A 20385-nucleotide genomic window follows, 5' to 3' on the forward strand; every position below is an offset into this window, starting at 1 on the left:
AATGTATCATGTTAAGTGTTGTTTAGCAACCGAATCCTTCCATTAACATACGACATCACTTGGCATATCTAATTGTATCATATTTTCTTACAAGTATTTGCCAGTGCCTAAAAACACCCATTTACTGTGGTGAAATGCCTGTAACTTATGGGGTCTTGTAACCTCTTACCATCTATAACCTCTCCAGATGTAAGACTCAGGACGAGGATGAGAGTCAGGAGGAGTGCCCCAAGGGAGACCCCTGTGCAGATGTAAGTGTTTTTCCTTTGACGGTTCTGAGCGTGCTCCCTCTGGCTCTGGGCCTCAGACAGGTGAAAAGCCACAGGATGAGAAGGGGGTGGGGCCAGGGTCTTCAGGGGTGGAGGGGGCGGAGCTTTGGTGGGGGGCGGAGACCGGACCGGTGCAACCCTGCCCGGGGTATAGCCTGTAGATCCATTGGACGAAGGCACGAAAACAGGAAGGCGGCCTGGGCCATTGTTCACCTGCATGGTCCAAGCGTCTGCCAGTTTCTAGTGTAAGAGAAAATAATAGAGAAACGAACATGAGGAATATGGGTTAGTGTTTTATCTAAGCCCAAATGTTTGTGGACAATGCATCTAATGAGTGAATTCAGCTACTATTAAGGTGCATGTTGATGGGATTGGTTACTAAGGTTTGTGATGTAAGACACCCAGGTCTTTGAAGACTGGTTCAAAGCAGCAATGCTAAAAATTTCACTGGAATGGGTCTTTAAAAATGTAAGTGCATTAAAGACTTCCCTTATATTTTTATTTCCATATTTGATTATGTAGCTTATTTACTGAACAAATTAAAAAGAATTTTGGACTGCAGAAAATATGAGGACACCACTATTAACCTTTATACTGTTCCATTAATCACGAATAAACACAATATAAAGAGTTATTGTTTTAAAGTAATGGAAAGTTATACGATTCTGTCCATACAATGACTTGCTCCGGGGTTTTTTTTGTTTTCTTTACTTGATCATGTTTCTCCAACTTGTTCCAATTTTGGTCAATGCATGCAGGCCACACCACTGTAAAAAATGTGTCCACACGCCTCGATGGTCGAGTTACGCAAGCATTACTTCAGAACCGTTATGGCTCTCTGGTCGCCTCGGTTCCAGCATGTGTTTGGTGCCAGGGGCTCTTATGTGGATATTCACATTTTCGAGATATTTACACAAACACATGGCACCAATTAGGTTTAACTGCGAGAGACAAAGGGAGAGAGGGAGTATGAGCACCCACCCCCCATCAAGCCAAAAAAGAACATACTCTTCCACAAAGACCCTGAGCTCTGAGACCATTGTCAGTGCAACAATGTAACAATGGCACAATGCAGCCAAACACAGGGCTCATTACACATTAGACTGATTGTCAAGGTTTGTTTGCCAAAAGGGTAGGAAATCTTCTTTTGGAATCACTGAATAGCCATCATTTACAAGACAGACTCCTGTGCCTAAAAACCCAGAATGACAAAATAATAAAATGTTAAGTAGCTAGGAGTTAGCAAGAATTAAACAAATATTTGAAGTAAGTTAATACAGGACACATTTTTCTTTGTATTTTTAATGGAACTTAGTGAGCTGGATGTGGACTCTGTACTAGACTACGGCCACCGTGATGTTTGAGGACCCACTCAAGTAGCAATGCCCCTGAATTTTGCGGACAACCTATTCTGTTTAACGTAAAACCAAACGCTCTCTACAATATTTAAATCTACACCCTGGCCCCACATCATGAGGCTGATGAACAAGTTACCTCTCGATGGTCTTTGGACATATCTCTGTAGAAAAACCTGTAGAAATGAGCCTTTCTAGAATATTCTCTCCAGTATGTTTGTTGCTATTAACATTAAAGGCTTCATGTTTTTGGTTTTGCCACTTTAGGCCTGGCTAGTGTACTTGAGAAAATGCTTTGGATGCACACCCTTGCTGACTGCAACCCACCGTCAAAAAAATAACACACGTGTTCGTAATCCAGAGTCGTGCTCTGGTCTGGCAGCTTCAGAGAGTAGAGACAGCAGCTGGGGGTAAACGAATGCCAGCCGATCCCATCAAAACCCACTGCAGTTCCTCTCCACAAATCAACAAGTCTCTTAACGAGAGCCGGGCCGACAACTGAGCAGCAGAGTAACAGCCTCCTCAAGGCAAACAGGCCGTCTGAGGGATTAAACAACAACACACAGAGCCTGAGGACTCTAACCTCTCACAATTATCCCATCAGATTCCGCTTTACACATTGGGTCAAATAGAAACTTGTTGATCTCTGGAGTTAAAGCAGCTCAGACGTAGAGACTGAGGACAAACCAGCAAGGTCTGCTTTTGAGGGTATTCCATTTAGTTTCAAAGCATTACCAACGTTCAGAGGGGTCGTCCACATCCAGGATACACAACCAACAGAGTGGCCATCCTTAATTTACTGAGAAGAATGTTTCAAAAGACCCTCAAACAGAATCGCATAACATTAACTGCCTGAAACACAGATAATTGTCTAAAATAAATGGTAAGAGCAGATCAACCAACTGACATTTCAAAAGAAAGGTGACATTTTCTGCAAAGTTTGTAAGACATAACGTAGAACAACTTGCTGTACTCATGTTAAAAAAAAAAGCCAAAAAAAAAAACTTGCAGAAAGCTCCCTTTTTGGACTATTTCTGCCAAAGACACATGACCAATGCCACTTGCGCGGGCGGATATGACTGTGTATATTAATGTGGCTTAGATGTTGCTACACACATACAGATGTTTCTGTAGTACACAGCTGTACACAAAGACAAATAGCATAAGCATGCAGAATGTTTGTAAATGTTGCTTAGATGCTGATTGCGTGTTGTAAATGAATAAATGTATCTGAAATTTACATTTTTGTGAATAAATATTACTTAGACTTTGCTATCACTGCGCTGAATGTGACCAAATGTTACGCAGATGTTTCTGTTATAATTTTAGTTATATATTGATTGTTAGTGTATTTTGTGAAGGTGATGTTGTAAATGAATGCCTTAAAGCCAAATTACACAAGTCCAACAAATGCATTTTTAGCTTTGTATTTAGCCTACAGAGTATAACACTGTCTATTCACTGAAATAATGCTGTCTATCGCATAAACAGGTTCTTTATCAAATTATATTAAAAAACACAGTGGAACAGCTGGCGTACATGGACTGGCTTTGTGTGTCCGCTTCCCTGAAGAGCACAAAAACTTGTTGGAAAAGACTGCATATGATCACTATACCTCTAAAGCACTCCACACTCTGCCCAGTGACACAGACATGAACTAGTCTTATGCGCTGCTGCCAATTGCACTCTAAATTGTTAGTGTCACTGTCATACAGCTCCAGATTCCTAGGGGTGTGAGTTCAAACCCTGCTTCTGGTCACTGCCTGTGAGGAGTTTAATGTGTTCTCCCAGTGTCTGCATGGGTTTCCACCAACAGTCCAAAAACACGTTAAGTGGATTGGCTGTTCAAAACTGTCCGTGTGTGTCACTGGGTGAGTGCATGGACTTGTGCCCTGTCCATGGGACGTTCCTTTCTTGCAGCCAGTGACGCCAGGTGGGCTCCGGACCCACGTGAGTTACAGAGAATTAATTAATGAAGTTATGTGTTCTTAAGTAAATAATTCTGTATACAAATAAATATTACTCAATTGTTAGTTTGTGTGCTGTCAATTAATGTTACTTTGAGGATTACGTTAGTGTGCTGTATGTGAATGAATGTCGCTCAGATGGCACTCAGAGTGCTAAGCATAAACAGATGTTGCTGATCTTTAATAAATGGTTTGTGATAGACTACAGTGGCGCTCTTTAACTTAATACAATTTCTGTTCTGGGGTAGAGGACTTGGTGACTCCTATTTATTACTTATTAATTTATAAAGGATTAGGCGTTTTTCCATTTTCTTCGAAAACTGAGGATGGGTGCAGGGTGAATATCCTGAAAGTAATAATGCAAAAGCATTACTTAAAAGGGGTCTACATTTTTACACAGCAGTGTTTTAAATAAACACATACATTGGAGTAGATTAGCCAATTATCTGGGTCTTCATTGGCCAGGGCTTCCACAGGATTACCAAAGAGCATGTAGGTGTTGGGTGGTGGATCGTTCTCAGATCTGCAGGGACACTGACTTGGTCGTGGCGGTGTTGCGCTGGTGCAGTGGATCAGATACAGCAGTGCTGCTAGAGTTTTAAAGCCTTTGGTGTTGCAACCAACAATATCCAGCAGCATTGCTGTGTCTGATCCACTTGACCACTGAAAAACAGGGTGAGAGGTGGCATACGAATTGTAGAACAAAAAAGTCAGTGGGGGTTGAGAGAATCAGTGGATGTTGGAACATGGATGTGGTCATTCTGTTATGGTTGATATGTAAATATTATACAATCTTATAGTTGTCTCTCAATCATCTCTCAGTGAGCTCTCGCAAAGCCGGGTTCTCTCACTCTCTGTTCTCCCGATGTTCTCTGTTAGTTGGTTAGTTCTGTAAAAAGAAAATGACCGTTCTCTTGTAATTCCCTCTGACAAAACATCTTTTTCTTACTCGGCGAATTTCTTCTCGCAGCATTGTTCTCTCGCAAAACAAAGATATCCTCTCGCTCAACCAACTCGGGCAAAACTTTTCAGACCTCGCCGTTCTGTTGTTTACCTCTCGTAAAACCACGCCAATCTTAGCTCTCTCGTAAAGGCAAGAGCCCCTCTGCCCCGTCCCCCATTCTGAAGTACACTACACTCTCCGTTGTTTCTCTCACCTCTCTCTCTCTGTTTACTCCTCTTTTTCCTCCGTTTCTCTCTCTCTCTCCATCCGCCGCTGTTCTCTCGGTTAATGGCTCTGTTGGAAATGACCCGAGCTCAGCAGAGAATGTTAGACTGCGGGTTTTCTGGGGGTTTCTTTGCTCTTTTATTCACTCGTACTCGAGCTCACCCCGCTCCGCTCCGCCTCGCCTCGCTCGGACCGAGCCCGAGAGGAAGTGAAATAAGAGGCGCGTGCAGCATTCGGCAGAGAGATTGGAGTGGGCGGGGCCACTGGTCTCTACGTCATCACACAAGACGTATAAAAGTGTTGTCGTTTAATTTATACTTTTTTTTATACGTTTTAAACATCATTTAATACAATTTATTTATTAATTGCTATAATGCATATTAAAATATAATAATGATAACATTTTAGACTTGCTATTATTACTGTTGCAGACTTGTTGTTGTTATCCATCTATCTGTGAAGACGTTAGGTGAACAAACAGAGCATGTACAGGCAAGAATGCTCTTTTATTGAGAAATCCAAGTGAAACCTACCTCAGCCAACTGCGGTTAAGCCAGCCGCCGTTTGAGAAAATACGGTTGAACTAGCCGCACGTCAGATTTTAGTGTGCGTATACTAGTGACAGAGCGGTACTCACTGCGCGTGAAGACCTGAAGGTAAGCCCTCCATTTTAAAGGAAAAGTAACCGCATTTAAGCGGTTTATATATTGGTCATTTCTAGTAAGTAGTCCATACAACCAACAGATGTCAGTTCAATGTTTGCCACACTATGCACCTATAAAATATGAAGTGATTTTACTGTATAGGTTTTGAGTAAATGATATTCAAAATCCCAATAATTGTCCAATGTTTTTTGAACATGAGTCAAATTCACTGCTTTATAACATGGTCATTTCTAATAAGTAGTCCATACAATCAACAGATATCAGTTCAGGGTTTACTATACTATGTATCTATGAAATATGAAGTGATTTTACTGTATAGTTTTTGAGTAAATGATATTCAAATCCCCATAATTGTCCATTGTTTTTAATGATGACTCAAGTTCCCTGCTGAATAAAATTGCTATTTCTAATAATAAGTAGTCCATACAAGCAACAGATATCATTTCAGTCTTTACCCTAACATGTACCAATGAAATATGAAGTCATTTACTGTACAGGTTTTGAGTAAATGGCATCCAAAATCCATAGAATTGTCCATTGCTCTTAATTATGAATCAAGTACTGATTTATATGGTTATTTATAGATAGACAGACAGACAGATAGATAGATAGATAGCTCACTTCCAACCTGATCCACAGTATGAATGTGTGGAAGAAGCAAACCATTTTAAAATATGGAGAATTTGGATGCTCTTTACTCAAACACTATACAGAAAAAACACTTCATATTGCATAAGTGTATAGTCTGGTAAACACTGGACTGATATCTCTTGGTTGTATGGACTGCTTGTTCCAAATTAACATTTTATACACCAGTAAACTTGAGTCATTATTAAAAACATTGGAAATATTATGGAATGTTTGACTGTTATTTACTCAACCACTATACAGTAAAATCACTTCATATTTCATGAGTACTTAGTATGGCAAACACTGAACCCATATCTGTTGGTTGTATGCACTGCTTATTCAAAATAACCATTTCATAAAGCAGTAAAATTGACTCATGTTCAAAAACAATGGACAATTGTGGGGATTTTGAATGTCATTTACTCAAAAACTATACAGTAAAATCACTTCATATGTCATAGGTACAAAGTGTGGTACACTCTGAACTGATATCTGTTGGTTGCGTGGACTACCTTTTCAAAATAACCATTTTATAAAGCAGTAAACTTGAGTCAACATTAAAAACAATGGAAACTTATGAGGATTTTGAATGTCATTTACTCAAAAACTATACAGTAAAGTCACTTAATATTTCATAGGTATCTGTTATTTGTATGAAATACTTATTAGAATAATTACCAATATATAAACCGCTTAAATGCTGTTACTTTCTTTAAAATGAAAGGCATAAGCTCAGGGCGGCACGGTGGCGCAGCAGCTTAGTGTCGCAGTCACACAGCTCCAGGGGCCTGGAGGTTGTGGGTTCGATTCCCGCTCCGGGTGACTGTCTGTGAGGAGTTGGTGTGTTCTCCCCGTGTCCGCGTGGGTTTCCTCCGGGTGCTCCGGTTTCCTCCCACAGTCCAAAAACACACGTTGCAGGTGGATTGGCGACTCGAAAGTGTCCGTAGGTGTGAGTGAATGTGTGTGTGTCTGTGTTGCCCTGTGAAGGACTGGCGTCCCCTCCAGGGTGTATTCCTGCCTTGCGCCCAGTGATTCCAGGTAGGCTCTGGACCCCCCCGCGACCCTAAATTGGATAAGCGGTTACAGATAATGGATGGCATAAGCTCAGGTCTTAAGGCGCATCGAGTATTACCGCTCTGTCACTAGTATACGCGCACTAAAATCTGACGTGCGGTTAGTTTTTCCGTGGTTTCTCAAACGGCGGCTGGCTTAACCGCAGTCTCAGACTAGGAGTTTTTAGGTGTTTGAGACAATGAATTTGCTCTGTGGGAGGGTCCAAATACGGTTTGCTGAGGCTGTATTTTGAGGGAGGAGGCATGAGACGTGTTTGATTCAAATTTTGCTGGAGATGAAGATGGATCTGAAACAGCAGTGCTGCTGGAGTTTTTAAAAGGAATAGTTCATCAACCAAAAATATCCAGCCGACAGCATCCTGTGTCCACTAGAGGTCGACCAACACAGTCTCTGGCTTTATATCTACAAGGTGGACCAATGAGGTAGGACCATGTTAAAATCTCCAGCAGCACTGCTGTGACTTATCCACTCATACCAGCACAACACACACTAACACAAGACCACCACATCAGTGTTACGGCAATGCTGAGAGTGATCCACCACCTAATCAAAACCATTGAAGAACAGGGTTAAAGGGGGAAGTAGAATATATGGAGGAACAAATGGGCTACAGCTTGTAATTATAAAACTGCAAAGTGCTCCTGTATGGTCAGTGGAACTTGAATGAAAGAACAGGCTAGAAACAAGGAGGTAGTCATAATGTTATGGTTGACCTGTGTAAATAAACATTAGAATAAACAGAAAAAATAACTTCATGTAAATGTCCACCATGTGTATCATTGGCATTTTAATGATAAAATTGAAGTTACATCGGCATTGCATCAAAATAATATTGATTGTTTACGTCTTGTAAAGCTCCTCTGTGGCCATCTCCAAATGGATATCTTCTTTAAATATCTTTCAAAAATTGAGGATGTTTCTCATCAAATGTCCTCCGCATTCCACTTTCCTCCCTTTTCCTGGACTCCACCAAGGGTCACATAAGCCTTAAAGGGACATTGCAGTTTAAAACTGTTACTCCGTATGTGTCATGGAAATGATGAACTAATAAGAAATGAGACTGAAAGTGGTCTTTGAGTAACCTTTGAGAGCAGATAAAAGCATTGCACTAACCCTCTGCTCTACTCCTTTCTTAAAAACCTTCTTTCTTAGTTGAGCCACCTATCAGGGAGAAAAAGATAACAGTTTCATACAGAAACAAAGTTCTAGGAACCAGCTACTCGTGCTCGTTAAAACAGAAAAAACATCCTTGACACCTTGGATGCAGGAGTGTAACTCTTTCAAGCTGCACTCCTATGTACTCCCATCAAATCCCACCTTTCCTACTAAAGACTCAGTTGGTGAAACAGTCTAAAGACAACAATGCAACATACATTTCATAAAACTGCTCATCTTTATATAAAACAAAGACTTTTACTAATCATCAGTGATTACCACTAATTACTAGTGATTCAATGAACACACGTTTGTAACAGAAACATACACATTTAAAATCTCCCTTCACACACGTTGTGGAATATTCTGTAGTACCGCACATTCAGTGTTTGGAACTGTCCTATAGAAATAATAAATAAACAATGTTTAACACAATAAAGCTGGACTAATCACAGAATTATGCTATATTATAAAATGCCCCAGCAGTTCTAGAAGTAAGGTTTGGATATCATACAAACAGGATTATTTACAGCTATATGCAACATAAGAAGCTGCCAAAGGGTCCCTTAGTCATCAGAGGCCCTAATAAGAAGGCAGGATTTTGAAGTGTAGTGATCCCAGGGCCATTGCTGTTACCATAGGACCCCATTGTGGAGCTTGAAACGTAATCTTTAGTTGAATGTTTCATTTTATTTGGCTGAAAAGTGAAACAGTTATTTGCACTGTGACAATCCAATGGTGTTTATTTTAGCTAGCAAGTTTGGGATAGGTCCTTTGTGCGTGTTTACAGACTACTGGGTTTGTATTAATGTTCAAGGGCTTTCAGGAAAACTTCCATTTAAACTGCCAATTTTCTCTTCAATCGTATCTAAGGATAACTGCCAATTAAGCAAATTAAATTTCATTAACCCTGTACAGCACCTTAAACTATTAAATAAACCAACAGATGCGTTCAGCGGTATTTTTTACTGCACATTACCACAGTGTTAGTGGATGGACATATGGGTCTGTTTTTTTGTGTGTTTTCTTCCTGAGGATACATTCATTCATTCATTACCTGTAACCCTTATCCAGTTCAGGGTCGCGGTGGGTCCAGAGCCTACCTGGAATCATTGGGCGCAAGGCAGGAATACACCCTGGAGGGGGCACCAGTCCTTCACAGGGCAACACACACACACATTCACTCACACACTCACACCTACGGACACTTTCGAGTCGCCTGCAACGTGTGTTTTTGGACTGTGGGAGGAAACCGGAGCACCTGGAGGAAACCCACGCGGACAACACACCAACTCCTCACAGACAGTCACCCGGAGCTGGAATCGAACCCACAACCTCCAGGTCCCTGGAGCTGTGTGACTGCGACACTACCTGCTGCGCCACTGTGCCGCCCCCTGAGGATACAGCATTTGACTAATATGAAATACAAAATGGTGAGTGGGTTTGTTTACAACAGTTGCCATGGTTACAGTTTTCGGTTTGACCAGAGTGCCTCTTTATTCCTTCATATATAGTGGCTGCCAGAAATAAAGCAAAAAATGATGTAGCATTTCTCCTTGTATTTTAAGTGTTCTAATTACGTAGAAAAATAATTGATTCGGCCATTTTGTAAACTTGTAAACATGTCCTATAAAAATGTTTAAGGTTATTAATAGGAAGCTTGTCCTTCTCTAACGCAGAAACATATTTTACTCTTCTGGGAAGGCTTTAAAGTGAATACCGGAAAACTGTTCTGAATATTTATAGGCATTCAGCCGCCTTGAAAGCATCAGTATGGTCAGGTTCTGCCAACTCCCAAAGGTATTGGGCGGAGCTCCATCCACTGCTCTACAACCTAGTACTGGGAGCCTTGATGCACTTTTAGAGGACTACTGGCACTGGCCATTGCTCTGCCTGAGTAATACATGCTGTACATTAACTTAGGTTCATATACAGCTGCTCCAGAGTTGTTTTGTTCTACTCTATTATACAACTGTTCAACCTGAACTCTGTGTTTACTGAAATGGTCAGTTTGCCAAGGGTAGTCTACAAATGTTTACAATTATTGGGTAGGTTCTTTTAGACATATTTTTTAATGTAATAGAAACACTTCCACCATTTTGTTAATAACACATTTTTGTGTTAAACAACGGTTTTGGAGACAAAATGTCAAAATTAAAGGTCAATGGTTCTAGGCGTCTGAATGACCCTTGTGACCTTTAGGTCTTAAATTCCTGTGGTGTTAAGCGACTTGGGACCCAGTAAGCTAAAAGCACTGACTTTAATGGGAAGAGATTTTTGAAGACCCCAGGCAATCTCAGGAATCGTAGAAACGGGTTTTCCTTGTATTGGTTGATTTCGACCACAAGATGGTGCCAGTGGACGACATATCATATATTGATTTTTTTTTTATGTTTTGAACGACCGTCAAATCGGGCCTCGTCCCAATCCCTGTCTTAGATCCTCTTTAAAGTGCACTTTTGTGACATCACAGAAGGTTGCCAAAGTGCATAAGTGCTTCAGGTGGAAGCTTTGGGACGCCCCCTTTAACGGTATAAGAAATTATCTTTCAAATTCATCCATTTATGAGCAGAAATATTAGTAGATAATTTCTCATACCGTTAAAGGGGGCGTCCCAACGCTTTCCTCTGAAGCACTTACGCATTTACCTTCTCACAGCAATGTTCCACCATAGTGTAAATCCTTCCCAGAAAAGTAGAGGATGTTTCTGTAGAGAAGAGAGGCAAATTCCCAATTATTACCTTGATTTCTGAAGAGACACTGGATGACGGTAATCTAGAAATATTTGAAAGTAATGTTTGTATAATTTAACAACGGAATGAATATTAATCAAATGAAATATGTTAACGCAGGTTATTCCTAGCAAGCTAAAACCACTCAGGCTGTAGAAACTGTTCAGTTACGCCACACCACGCCGAGCCTGAGTCTCTTCGGCTAGGCATCGGTTTGAATCTAGGCCCGATTCCCGCCTGAATACTCGGCTCACATCGGTGCCAACTACAGGAGGCACTCACTATGTAACAGCGGCCTGCATCCGGCCCAGCGTTTGAATTGTGGCCCAACACTTGATCCCCCCCAATAACATTTATTTATAATAACGTTTAAACATTAGGCAAATTAAATATTTTAACGTGTTTCTGGCTACTGCATTCTGTATAGATAACGCTAACTGTATGCTAGCCAAAGTAAATGATAAAGTTATTTGCTAATCACTTTATCATTTTGTATTATCACCATAAATTAAAACGCTAGAATTGTCTAGTTACTTTAATATAAACAGTGATATAACAACTTACCAATGACGCAACGTCCAGCAAGAAAGAGGTAGCTACCCAGTAAACATTTAGCCGTTGATTCAACGATGAAATAACGTACCTGACTGTCGTCTAATCAACGTTTTCTTAAGGTTGAAAATGAAAGTTGAAAAGACATCAAAACACTGACATTGAAAAGACGACTAACAAAGTCACATTAAAGACGTCCTTTAAAAGCCGTTATTTCAACGTTGAAATCACGTACCTAAATGTCATTCAATAAACACTGAATTAAAGTTGAAAAGACATTCAAACAAACTTTGAAAAGATGAGTAACAGAGTCACATTACAAATGTACTTTCAAAGTACAGTAGGTTCCATTAAGAATTTAATGGTTCAGACTGGTTTTTAATGGTGTGTACATCTAATAGTTTCCATCATGTAATCCATTAGCACTTAATGGTTCCCAATAGTTTAACCATTATTTCTTTAATAGTTTCCATTATGTAACACTATTAGTATTTAATTGTACCTGTCAGTTCACAATCCCTATTGGAAAAAAAAAAACATTACACCCATAGGTAAAAGCAAAATATTTATAAACATATTTGCAAATTTTTGTAATTTACCCAAAATATATGACTCAAATATGACACACAATTACATGTATAAATGTATTAATATATATTTAATGAATATATTAAAAATTTAATATTCTGTATTCGATTACACATTTAAATGAAAGAAAAAATTACATACTAAGAAAATGAAATACAGATTTGAACCATTTCAAATCTGTATTTGAACCAAGATTTTATTGCCATTTTGCATATTACATTTAAATTTTCAAAAATATAGCAATTTTTAAATTAATAAAAATCCACCTGAAGAGGAAATGCGCAAAACTGACATTTTAATATATACATTATTGTTATTATATATTTTTTATAAATCTGTTTAACCCAATACATTTCATTAATAAAAATGACAGTGGAAGGAAAATTATTGCTTGTTTTCAGTACACATCTTCTGTAAGAATGAAACTTGAAAACTGGCAGTCATACCACAGGTTATACTGTACATGTCCACACACAGGCCAATGTGTTGTATGAGTTTGGCAAAGGTAAACTTTCTATGCAGGAATTGTGTGCATTGGTTCAGTGGAGGCATGAAAGGTTTAGTACAGGAGGTTGATCACTCGAGTCACACTCTGCAACTCCATGTTTGAAATGCGTCTCTGGAGAAATGTCATGGTGTTTTCAGGTGTGCAGGGTATTCAGTTTTGAAGGCGTGATACATACAGGAGTTTGTGAAGAAGGCCTCATCTACTGCACTATGACAGCAAACCTCAACTCAGCTTTCACCACACTCTGGCTTCCTCTGGAAACACCAGTTTCCCAGTCCTGATCTTTCAGCTGAATTATCAGATATAATGTTGTAGGTTCACCCTACAGAAAAACAGAAATAAACTTGGCATGACACACTAAGACATAATATTGCCTTTCCGTTGACTGTGACTATTTCAGTTGGTGTGGTAACAGTTTACTTGATCATACTTAATGAGGGGGTCAGAGTTGTAAGTCAAGCAAAACAAGTTTATTCTTGAAGTCAATGCCTATACATCATGAAGGAAAATGCTTTAATAATGATCCCACACCTATTAACTATCAATTTACATTGGTGCCCCCCTCGGGAGTTTGGTGTGTTCTTACTGTGTCTGCAGGGGTTTCCTCTGTGTGCTCCTGGTTTCCTCCCATGATCCAAACACACATTGGCAGGTGGATTGGCTACTCAAAAGTGTCCATAGTGTGAATGCGCGAGTGAAATTGTGGGTGTGTGGTGCCCTGTGAAGGACTAGTGCCCTGTCTAGGGTGTGTTCCCACCTTGCGCAGAGTGACTCCAGGTAGTATGTAAATATTTTGTACCCACCACAGCCTTGAACTGGAAAAGCAGTTAAAGACAATGAATGAAGACATGAATGAATGAAAGCACAGAAGCCACACTGATGCAATAATTGTTCAATTATTATTTAGGTCAAATAACAACCTGCAAGCTTCTTAGAAGTCCTCTCTCATCTCAACGTCAATGTGGCGATGTGTATTTTAGGGAGTACAGCTGTAGATCCATCGCTGAACTGGTGAATTTTGTTCACTGTTAGAGCATTGATTCCATCAACCTCATCAGACATCTGTTGACTCCCTCGCCTGATAAAATTACTGAAACCTTCAGATCTCTGCAACATTGAAAAGTGGCACATTTTTTCTCTTTTTCTTGAGTGACATATGCAAGGTGTGCACATTATATATATTGTATCATAAGTAAATATTTTGGTGCACCTGATAAAATTACGTTTTGATTTTCACTTTTTAAGTGAAAGTAATAACAGAGTATAATACATAGATATTTTATGCACAACTTCAGATAAAAGTAAATAAATGTCAAAAACATTACTGTTAATAATGTAATATTACTTTGATTTTTTGTTTATCCAGAATGGGTTTTATATCCTCCTCTACTCCTTCACTGAGATGCTAACCTAGCATAGCTGTTGGTTTGCTAGAGCTCTTTAAATACTTATACTTTACCAGAATGAGCGAAACGAAAGTTTTATTAAGATTAAATATCACGTACTTCTGAATATACGAGCCTCCTCTGCTGTTTTAGTAATGCCTGCTTCCACAAACCATTGAAAAATCATCCACTGAAACTTATTTTGGCGCCTTATTCAAACTCAGAATAACCGTTATGCAAACTTATTCTGAGGGCAGAAAGAACAATTATTGGTTCAGAGAGATAACCAATAGTGGGAGTGGGGCAAAATAGGCAGAACCAAAATTTGAAAAACAAAAAAACAAAATAAATAAAATGAAATAAAATAAGACTCTCTCGCAGTGCAAGATTGTGGTTGTGCAACTGAGAAAATCAAAGCACACTTTCACAAAAGGTAAGAATTTATTTGTAACTTATGTGTTTTATGTGGTTATTTGAGTTTACATTATTTAGCAAACTTCAACTGTGCAAGTTAGCTGATTTACCTCATAGTTAACAGTAGTTTTACTGATGTCAGCCAGCAGGTTGAATGTTCCTTTGGTAACATTTCACAGACAAATAACTTTACTTGATTTTGTGGAGAACCAAGAAATGAAGCTTGCATCTGAGAGCTTAGTTAGCTATAGCAAAATTAACTAATTGTAATGACTGAAATATCACATAATGTTGACTGTAGCTATGTTAGCTACATGTTTACATGCAACCCCATGCTAGGAATCCTTATATATTTGGGAGTGAGCTATTTGAGATTCACTGTTAAATAAAAGTAAGTTGTGTACCATAGCAAACCCAGTTAGCTAATTTAACTCATTAGCCCATATCATACTATATGGTGTAGTTCCTAAATCTTTTTAAAAGTGACGAGATAAAAAAATAAAATAATAATAATAATAAATAAAAACCCTTACCTGTGCAGCTGGATGTTGTGTGGGCAGTAGAAGGCATGGATGTGTCTACAAATACAAAAATAAAACATGCTTTTGTCATGTTATTGCAACTGACGCGTAGCATTAAAAATGACTTGTCATTTCATTCTGTCAGGAAGCGCGGAGGGCGGAAAACACACTTGCTAAAACACAGTAACTTTTATTTACAATACAAAGACAGACTAAGATAACTAGAGAGAATACTTGAACAAAGAAAGACTGAGACAGAAACTTGGAAACAATGATTTGGACAGAGAAACCTAGGTAGAGGGAGCTAAACATACAGAGAGAGAAACAGACTAATCTTAGACATAGAGCTAAATAGACACCTGAACAGAGAACTAAACAGACAAAGAAAGCTAAACAAACTAAACTTGAACATATACATAAACAGAGTAAACCCACAAACCGACATAGAGACAAAAGAGATACAAAGACTGACTTGGAGGGCATGAGAAATAGACAAGACAGACAGACCGGAGAGCACAAAACAAAGGTGGAATGTCCGACAAGAGGAAGTGAGAGAAGGGGACTTGAATACAAAACACAGATGAGATGCACCTGAGACAGATAACGAGGGGGCAGGGTAACAAATGAGACACAGACGAGGAGGCGGAACAAAGGCGGGACTAGGGCAACAACAAACAGAGCCATGTGCTGAGAGAGCACATGGCACGGAAAACAGACATGACAGGACGAGGGCGTGACACATTCAACCTAAATCACTAAATGTAAATAAGTTAAAAATGGCAATTAATCAATCAACTCATTTAGTCAATTACAACTGTCCATTTTAATAATCAAGTAATCTATGTGTTGATGTTTGGATAATCATTTCTTTATTTAGGTGGGTTTTATTTTTGTTTTTGTTTGTTTGTTTTTTAAATAAACCCTGCAGAAAATAAACATAACAAATTCTTGGAAAGGATTTCTAATGCACAGACTCCGGTTTGCTTGGGGACTTGAACACTTACCATACCACGATGGTTATGTAGGAGCTGAGCTATGAAGCAACGCTCTCCATTTACTGGTCAATCTATGTCCCTCTCCTACGGTCATGAGTTTCAGATAATGACAGGGAGAACGTGACTGCGGACTTGACAGGCCAAAGCGAGTTTTCTCCTACTTGTTGCTGTACATAATCTCCATGATCGTGTATCGGGCATCTGAAAAGTTTGCCCTGGGACGCCTCCCACTGGAACTGTACCAAGCACCGCCAACTGAGAAGAGGTCCCGGGTAGACTCAAGACACACTGTCTCGGAAGATATAATCCCCCTAGCGTGTCTCAAGTCCACCTTCTCCCAATCAGCTGCACTCGGCTACAACACAAAGCAGAGGTCGTACTCAAACATCCTTCTCGGACGCCGAGTCCACCTCAAGGGGACGTGGAGGGTTGGGGAGGGGGGAGAGAATGTTCTCTCGGAGGCGAGAGCTGAAATCATTCTGGACAGTCCTGCCAGCCTATCCCTGCAGATCCGCACTACACATGTAGGCCTACCAGGTCTTTCTGGCAGTTTTCCCTGTCATCCGATTCAACTCCCCACAAGATGTTGATCGGAACTTTGTGTTCGTTATGGACAAAACACGCATTGGACATCATTCCACCTGCATTCTCCAAGAAGGGCAAATACTCTGAACCGTCGTTTGGTGCGAACGCAGTTTTCCTCCCTGAATGCCAAAGCCACGTCGAGGCGACGCTCTCGTTTACCGGGACAAATTCCAACTGTACAACTGCCAGCTGGGGCCCGACGAGTGACTTCATTGGTTCAGTAATAAAATATCATCCAATCGCAGCACCACACCCCCGCACGTCACCTCAAGTTAAGGACAGTCCAACAGCTCTGAAGCAACAGTTTCGGGACGATGAGTTGTCGTCTACCGTTAGCGTTGGGGTTAGTAGTTGGGTTAGTATTAGGGCGAGCGAGTAGCGGAGTCGAAACGCATCACACAGAGCTGGCGCAAGACTCAAAATCTGCATGTTCGACAGCTGCTGGTTCAGAACTAAAACCGGGGTGATGTGTAGCAGCATGGCGCCGCAAATGAATGCTTCCCCAGTAATCTTTGGTTAAGCTTTCGCTCACATCAAACGCTGTACGCAATACACGGCTGCCTCACTAGGGAGGAGGGCAGCACACTATGGATGGGAACACTGTCTGTGTGTCTAACATATGCTGCTTTTTTATGTTGAAGGACAGACATTTAGACCCTGTCCTGGTTATAGGAGCCACTGTGTAATGGCCTATAGGAGGGGGGGGGGAGAGTCCACGTGCTCTTGATTCCTTCCGGGAGAGGGCGGGGTGGGCAAGGTAGCGCAGAAAACTATTGGAAAGCACAACAGCTAATGGTGATTTCGATGTTAGTAAGCTAGTTTCACAATCACTAATAGATCATTTTTAGGATGTGTCTTTTTTTTCTCCTATGAAATGACAATGGCCATTTTTAACATTACACAACAGTCACCATAAAAATGACAAAAGACCATGAGAAAATGTGGATTTTGCAATTTACGTTACACAAAAATGCTTTAAATCTCATTCGTACTCCCAGTATAAACTCAGTAAAACAAAGACTCATTTCGTTTAGATTTTTCTTTTTTTAAACCTTTAACTCAAAAATCAAAAATCAAAATAATCCATAGATTACTTGATTATTAAGATGGACAGTTGTAATTGACTACATAAGTTGATTAATTCATTCATTCATTATCTGTAACCCCTTATCCATTTCAGGGTCACGGTGGGTCCAGAGCCTACCTAGAATAATTGGGTGCAAGGTGGGAATTCCCCCTGGAAGGGGCTGCCAGTCCTTCACAGGGCAATACACACACATTCACTCACACCTACGGACACTTTTGAGTCACCAATCGACCTACCAATGTGTGTTTTTGGACTGTGGGAGGAAACCGGAGCACCCGGAGAAAACCCACGCGGACACAGGGAGAACACACCAACTCAAACCCACAACCTCCAGGTCCCTGGAGCTGTGTGACTGCGACACTGCCTGCCACTGTGCCGCCGGTTTACATGAATCTTGGTGTGCAATGATACTAAAGAGATGGAACTCCATTTTAATATCAGTTGAACCATTGTGCAAACTGTATATAAAAACAAAATGCAATGATGTGCAAATAATTTAAACCAAATATTTCTGAATTGGCTATCTGAGTATAAGGGAGGCCCAAGTATCGACATTTTAAGCGTTCAGTATTTAAAATCTCAGTAACTGTTAGGGCAATACAGGAGGATCTGAGAGTTTGGTTAACGTTAATATTAGCTGTTAGAAAGCGCTCTAAACATGCAGCAAGTTAACGTTAGTCTCTGGCCCAAACTGCACAGTGCTGCACTGAACAATATTAATATATATACCACCCTTTGCAGTGATTCTGTAGTGTAGTATGTAAAGGTCCATAGTGTTTTGTTTGGAACACAGCCTCAATCTTAATCAAATGCTGTTCTACATCATTATAAATGCAGTATTTTACTGCCTTATCTGTGTAGGAATAAGCTTATAGCTATCTAATAATTTGACTCAGCACATATGTTCCCCCACCAAGATCACACTCACTCCTCAGCCCTTGCTTCTGCCTCTTCAGTCATTTGTTGGGTGGTCTTTCCACTTTAGCATACAACATTACAGTTAGCTGTATGCTAATTGATTAAATTATTTCTTAGGGTGTTGCAGTGTTGCTTATTTATTTATTTATTTATTTTGTGCTATGAAAGATTTAAGAATCTTAATTTTCATGGGAATAATGATGATTTGGGTTAATTTTATCATATACGTATAATATTTATTTTGTATATGTTTTAGATTTTGTTACATTTGCATTTAAATAAACATTAGTAAGTGACTAATCGTTTTTTTTTTTTTTTAGGTATTTTTCTGGTGAAGCCACATTGTGCCTGAATACGTGACAAGATGTCAAGACCAGCCAACAACGATCTAGGTTTATATCTTAAACATTTAATGCTGTAATGTAATAGTGTTTGATTAGATCAACATGTACTGTGCTGAATGAACTTTTCACTGAAGTTAATTATAATTCTTTCATTATTTTAAGTTTCATGTTTTACAAAATTTTGTAATAATTCTCCACAGTAATATGTCTTTGTGAAGTATTTCAGTATTTGTGGTTTCCAGCAATCTGTGCATATTCTGATGTTTTCTCTGACACACTTTTTAATGTATGGCTTACAGTAGAATTGAATACTGTCACTTTAAGAGAAGAGGTACCGGCCAACGCGGTTCTATTGGGGGATTCTGGAAGGGCTATGCAGAGAAATAAGTCGTCGCCTTATGTCACGTAAGATAATGTATGGACATTACACACTTGATGCCTAGTGCAAACATTCTAAAAATAAAAATTAAAAGTAAAAATGAAAATACTAAAATATGCAGAACAAGGGGACTGCAGGGCTAGGACTGGGAATCTGTGGTGTACAACTATTACTATTAACTGTTTTTCTGTATTTATCTTTTAAAGTCTGATAAAAAGGTGTTTTCCTTAATTTGTTGGAGAAACAAATACTGCAGAGCTCAAATTTCCATGTTATAATGAAGTTATCTTCAGTTAAATTAGTTTTTAAAAGAGTAAAAGTGCTGGAGAACATGCAGATCTGGGCTGGAGGACAAACAAATCTGAAATACCGGTGTGTGAATCTGGGCCGGAGGTGATCCAGATGTAAAATGTGTCTACCAGATGTGGCCCGCATTTGAGCCGTAGGAGTGATGACTCTACTGAGAACTGGCCCCTGCACTGCGCCAGTGTTGGCCCGGATCCATTCCGATACAGGTCTGTAACGGATCTGGGCCAGATCATTTTTGCTGTCTGGGAAGCATCTTTGAACGGTGTGTTTGAGGGGAAAAAAATGACTGTAAGTATTTATTTATTGTTTGAATTACCACAGAATCTCATTTGTAACACCGTGTTGTTTACGATATTGTAGCTTTTTCAAAATCTCCCGAATTTGGAGACATTTCCACCTCAAGTGATACAAAACAACAAAAATAAGCCTACATTACTCACCTATGGAGCAGTCACGAGCAATATCCTCAATTCGGTTCATGCTTTCAATGTTTGGAGTTCTCTTCTTTGTCTAAAAAGTACTCCAGGTTCCTCTGCCATGGAAAGACGAGCCAGTTTGTCTTTTCACTCATTTACAGAGAGTAGGGCTTTGTAAACACACTTCCAGCACGCAAAACAGCTTCGGTTAAAGGGAATTCCACCAACTAACAAAATATACCAAGCGTGAAGTGTTCAGTGTTGGTAAATGGAACCAGACATCTGAAAGGCTGATTGCCTCTAAAAGCTCCCTCATAGAAAGTCCAATGTAAAATGGTTGTGAAAAAACTCTATATTGTTTAATGATAA

General features: G+C 39.7%; 1 protein-coding gene and 1 long non-coding RNA gene across 2 annotated transcripts in view; one reads left to right on the forward strand and one right to left on the reverse strand.

Annotated features, from left to right (window-relative positions):
* LOC136676856 (cell surface hyaluronidase-like) overlaps positions 1 to 4930 on the reverse strand; it is a 50227-nt gene extending 45297 nt beyond the window's left edge. Inside the window, exons 1-2 of the mRNA XM_066654123.1 lie at positions 4749 to 4930; positions 170 to 509 (exon numbers count right to left, since the gene is read on the reverse strand). Coding sequence (XP_066510220.1) covers positions 170 to 488 — 319 coding nt within the window. The 5' untranslated portion in view covers positions 489 to 509; positions 4749 to 4930. The remainder of the gene's footprint in view (positions 1 to 169; positions 510 to 4748) is intronic.
* Positions 4931 to 10964: 6034 nt separating this feature from the next.
* LOC136677278 (uncharacterized) lies at positions 10965 to 20267 on the forward strand. The gene is made up of 4 exons (XR_010796350.1): positions 10965 to 11053; positions 18889 to 18960; positions 19212 to 19317; positions 19714 to 20267. It is a non-coding gene; the product is annotated as an uncharacterized lncRNA (long non-coding RNA).
* Positions 20268 to 20385: the final 118 nt, after the last annotated feature.

Source organism: Hoplias malabaricus, chromosome X2 (genome assembly GCF_029633855.1).
Source record: "Hoplias malabaricus isolate fHopMal1 chromosome X2, fHopMal1.hap1, whole genome shotgun sequence".
Lineage (NCBI taxonomy): Eukaryota > Metazoa > Chordata > Actinopteri > Characiformes > Erythrinidae > Hoplias > Hoplias malabaricus.